At 40.7% G+C, this 4,481-nt stretch overlaps 1 protein-coding gene across 1 annotated transcript in view; it reads right to left on the bottom strand.

The window, feature by feature from the left end:
- Positions 1 to 4,481, bottom strand: part of ABCC8 (ATP-binding cassette, sub-family C (CFTR/MRP), member 8) — a gene marked incomplete at its 5' end in the record, with an annotated part of 79,495 nt that overhangs the window by 19,061 nt on the left and 55,953 nt on the right. The window contains 4 exon segments of the mRNA XM_009076114.1: positions 326 to 492; positions 1,049 to 1,296; positions 2,265 to 2,364; positions 3,683 to 3,808. Of these exon segments, the coding sequence (XP_009074362.1) occupies positions 326 to 492; positions 1,049 to 1,296; positions 2,265 to 2,364; positions 3,683 to 3,808 (641 nt within the window).

Raw genomic sequence — 4,481 nt, 5'->3', positions numbered from 1 at the left:
AAACTCACCCCAGAACCCCAAACACCTCCCTCAGCCCCTAACCTTGCCAGCATTCTCCTCTGATCCCATGCAAACTGTGCCCCCCACTGCCCTTCTCCACTCCCCACAACTGCCCCTGTCCCCTCCTCCAGCCCCACACCAGCCCCAGGAACCCCCCAGCTACAGCAAAACTACTCAGGAATTTGATACCTGGTGATTTTCAATGACAAGTTAAAAAATGTGATGCACAATCACTTCTTAATAAAAACTGCACTTTAGAAAACTGTGTTGAAGTAAAGAATACAAAATTACTACAATGCAATTTGTATTACTATCAGAGAAATACCTCATTGGAGCCAAAATAATTTTATTTAGTAAAGAAGAGTGAAGCTTTTTGGTGACTTTCAAGCCAGTCCACTCCACTGCTATTGATGTGACAAGACATAACACGATGCCAAGGCAGCAGAGAATGCTGAAAACTTTTGAATATGGAGAATGGTCAAAATCAACATCCTAAGAAACAAAGAGTAACACAATTATTCACTTCAAATTATGTTTAAAATTTATTGTAAACACACATGCACAAGACTGAAAAAAAGCAAGAGCAAATCCTTTTTCCTCCCTGAATTCAACTGTCCATGATTTTCATCTATCTTAAACCACAGTTTATTATCCTTTGGAGAGAATTGTTTGCATGAAAATAAGAGTTTAATCAGAAATTTAAAATCACAGAATACTACAAAAAGCCCTGCTTGCTGCAAGAATGCAACAGTACAGGGAAAAGAAAAAAAAAGAATTATGAGATCAAAATTACTTTAGAGACCAAGATTTCGGTTATATCAGCTAAGTGACGAAAACACAGTAAATCTAGCAAAAGAACAACACACCAAACTTGACTGTTAAATTTTATTGCACTGTGTACCCAAAAATGCACTGAGCTTCAAAACACTCTGGAGTGGCTCTTTTACTAGTAATATAGCACATGGCATACAAATCTTGGAGCAGAGGCTGACAGTGGGAGAACACTAGTGGTTAAATCATAAAGGGAAGTGAACAAGGCATTGCATACCGTGTAGTAAGAGCAGTTTTTCATATCTGCTTCTGTCTTTGAAGAAATGGCATCTTCCGCCCAGAGTGCCAGGCAGTAATCGATGGCCACCATCACTGTGTGCTTCAGCAGCTGGGACAGCACCAGCAGTGGCAGGGGGAGGGTTCCTGCTGCGCTGAGGTACTTGCCACACGCTCTCCAGGGCATCTTTGCTCTCTGATGCAGCACTGAAGACAGGTTGTCTTCGTCGTCACTTTCTGTTACTTCTTCTGCAAGATGCAAGAAAAAAGTACAGACAACACTGACTTATGCACACATTTCATCAGGACTGGCAAGTGGCAGCCACAAACTAGGTCTTACCATAGAGGATGAAAAGTAAGTACCTGCTCAGACATGCATGTATTAACCTGCTAAAGTTGGCACTAATGCATGCTAAGATGATGCTAAAAGCCTCAGTGCTCAGTGGTCAATTTCTTCAGCCATGTTTTGCAATTTAAAAGCACTGGCTTGATAAAAACTGAGGGAGTTGGGCCTGTGCAGTCTTGAGAAGAGATGACTGAGAGGCACCTCATTAATGTATTCATGTACATGAACAGCGCCGAGAGAATGGAGCCAAACTCTTCTCACTTGTGGAAACCAATACAACAAGAAGTAACAGCAAAAACTGATGCACAGGAAGTTCCACCTGAATACAAGGAAGAACTTCTTTGCTGTGCAGTCACTGAGCACTGAACAGATTACCCAGAGAGGTCATGCATTCTCCCTCACTGGAGGGATTCAAGAACTGTCTGGACACAACCCTGAGCCATGTGCTCTAGGGTGGCCCTGCTCCAGTAGGGAGTTTGGACCAGATAACCTACTGTGGTCCCTTCCAACCAAACTGACTCTGTGATTATGTGAATTGCAAACTTTTTCCTATGTAAAATCTTAAAACAGTGTGCTTAGCTATTGACAGGTGAAGCCCACCCAGCATATTATTTAATATTATTCTTCTTCCATTATCAAGTCATATTCACATACAAGAAAAAATAAAATTCAGAAGTTTGGAGGAAGCTATGAATTGTGAATGCTTGCAATTACTGTAGTCCAGAGGTAAAAGCAATGAAGAGTGCTCTTACGATTCATGATTCACCTGAAAAACGATTTATTCTCTTGCCAGTTTGAATTATGTTAACTCATTCTAATATAATGTAACTGAGAAATGGTAGTGGTAATGGGTACAAAGGGTGCCCTTTACCTTCATCCTCTTCATCATCTTTCAGCAGTGCTTCGCGGGAATACATGGTTCTCAGGAGATTTGTTCTTTCCAAAACAGGGTTTTCCTCAATAGTAGTTTCCTAAAAATGGGATAGTTGGTGTGTTTTCAACCAGAGAATTAATAAAAAAACTACTAGCTGTGAAAAATTGGTTTCCATTCGGTGAAAATCTCACAGCAGGTAGCAGATTAATTTGCTACCTCTGTGTAAAACTGAAGGACATAAATTAGATATCTAACATTAATTTCAGCTTGTCAATCTCAACCCTCTTGGAATCTTAACTTGGACAGTTATTCCTAAATTAATAAGAACAAAGATTAGTATCTCATTCTTCCTGTGTGATAGCTTGAAAGCAAAATGTCTTAATAATTTAGAGAGTTTGATACAGGCACATCTGAAAACCTTCTACCCAATGCAATCAGTAAATTCAGTCATATCTATAAAACAGTTGCCAGTATTAGCAATGCTTTTCCTAAAATGGCCCTATTTAATATTCCTAAGATGAGAATATTTTGATAGCGCTTCCTATCAAAAATGGATTAGAACAGTATCAAGGAAGTATGAGATGCCCACATGTAGGAATTTATCTTAATAGAATCATAGAATCATCAAGGTTGGAGGACACCTCTAAGATCATTAAGTCCAACCATTAACCTCACACTCTGCTGTAACCCCTAAACCATATCCTCTTAATACTTAAGACACCTCTTAAACATTTCCAGGGATGGTGACTCCAACACCTCCCTGGGCAACCTATTCCAGTGCCTGACCACCTGAACAGGGAAAAATATTTTTCCTAACATCTAATCTGAATTTCCCCTGTCTCAGCTACATTTCAGGTAGTTGTAGAGAGCCATGAGGTCACCCCTGAGCCTAAAGCCTAAACAAACCCAACTCCCTCAGCCCTTACTCATGTGTTCTAGGTCTTTTCTGACCTTGTTGCCCTTGGCTGGACCCGCTCCAGTGCCTCAATGTTCTTTTCAAAGTGAAGGGCTCAAAACTGAACTCAGCACTCAGGTCTGACTCACCAGGGCCGAGTACAGGGTGATGATCACTGCCCTAGTGCTGCTGCCACACTATTCGTGATCCAGGCCAAGATGCCATTGGCCTTCTTGGCCACCTGTGCACACTGTTGGCTCATACTGGGGTGCTACCACCAGCACTGCCAAATCCCTTTCTGATGAACCACACTCGAGCTACTCCTCCCCCAGCCTGTAGCACTGAATGAGGTGGTTATGTCTGAAGTGCAGGGCATAATAATGGTAATACTAATGCTACATTCATATTAAGTCAGTCATCACACACAGCTTGTCAATCTTTGCCAATGCTTTCAACCTAAGGTAAAAATAAAAAAAGACACATTTTCTAGTATATATTGATTGCCCTGCCCATTAAAAACCTTCTCCAGCTCTTGGTCTTGTCGATTCATTAATGTCTTCCAGTGTTCAAAGAGTTCAGTCTCTGATTTCTGAATGTCCTTGAGTGTTCCTTCTCTCTGGATGTTACCATCTTTCATTGCAATTATCTAAAAAGTTAGAGACACAAGTGGTGAGATAAATAGCCATGTATGGCTTATTTATTATAAAGATATGTTGCTGTGTCTTGACAGGGTTTTCTCTTTCCTTAAATGAATAATACTTTGGCAAACAAATCTGTCTTCTAAAAAGAAAGACAGTGACATTATCTCTTGACTCAATTTCCTTCACTCAAGTTGCTGCAAACCCAGAAACTTCCTGCACTCCATTTTTTCAGCAAAGAAGGCTGCTTTTAAGAAAGAAGAATGGGAACCCCATACAGCAGACAGGGGGGCACATTAATCTTCCTAAATAGAAGTCATTAGCAAGACAAGATTGTAGAGTTCTCTTACCTCCTAAAAGGAAAAAGCTTTTAGCAACACACTGTGTGCAGTACGTTTTGCCCTCATTCAGGCAATTCAATATGAGCATGCTGGCTCCATCTGCTTGAGGTCATGGACTGATGAGGAAGAGCTAGGGAATTTGAATCCCTAAAGCTTTAAAAGCATAAATACTGGACACAGTTTGAAAAAAGACCTGCTATATGCTAAACAAAGTCTGAAGGGAGCAGTTTCCAGTGAAAGTACATTGTATACACAGTGTAACTACCTTCACTTTAGACCTGACAAGGAGAATTGGAAAATGAGGCATGAGGATTGCAAAACCACATGACATCATTAGGAA

The sequence above is a fragment of the Acanthisitta chloris genome, unplaced genomic scaffold (assembly GCF_000695815.1).
Source record: "Acanthisitta chloris isolate BGI_N310 unplaced genomic scaffold, ASM69581v1 scaffold6376, whole genome shotgun sequence".
NCBI classification, from domain to species: Eukaryota; Metazoa; Chordata; class Aves; order Passeriformes; family Acanthisittidae; genus Acanthisitta; species Acanthisitta chloris.
The sequence above is the reverse complement of the archived record's forward strand: the minus strand, read 5'-3'. Positions and strand labels throughout refer to the sequence as shown.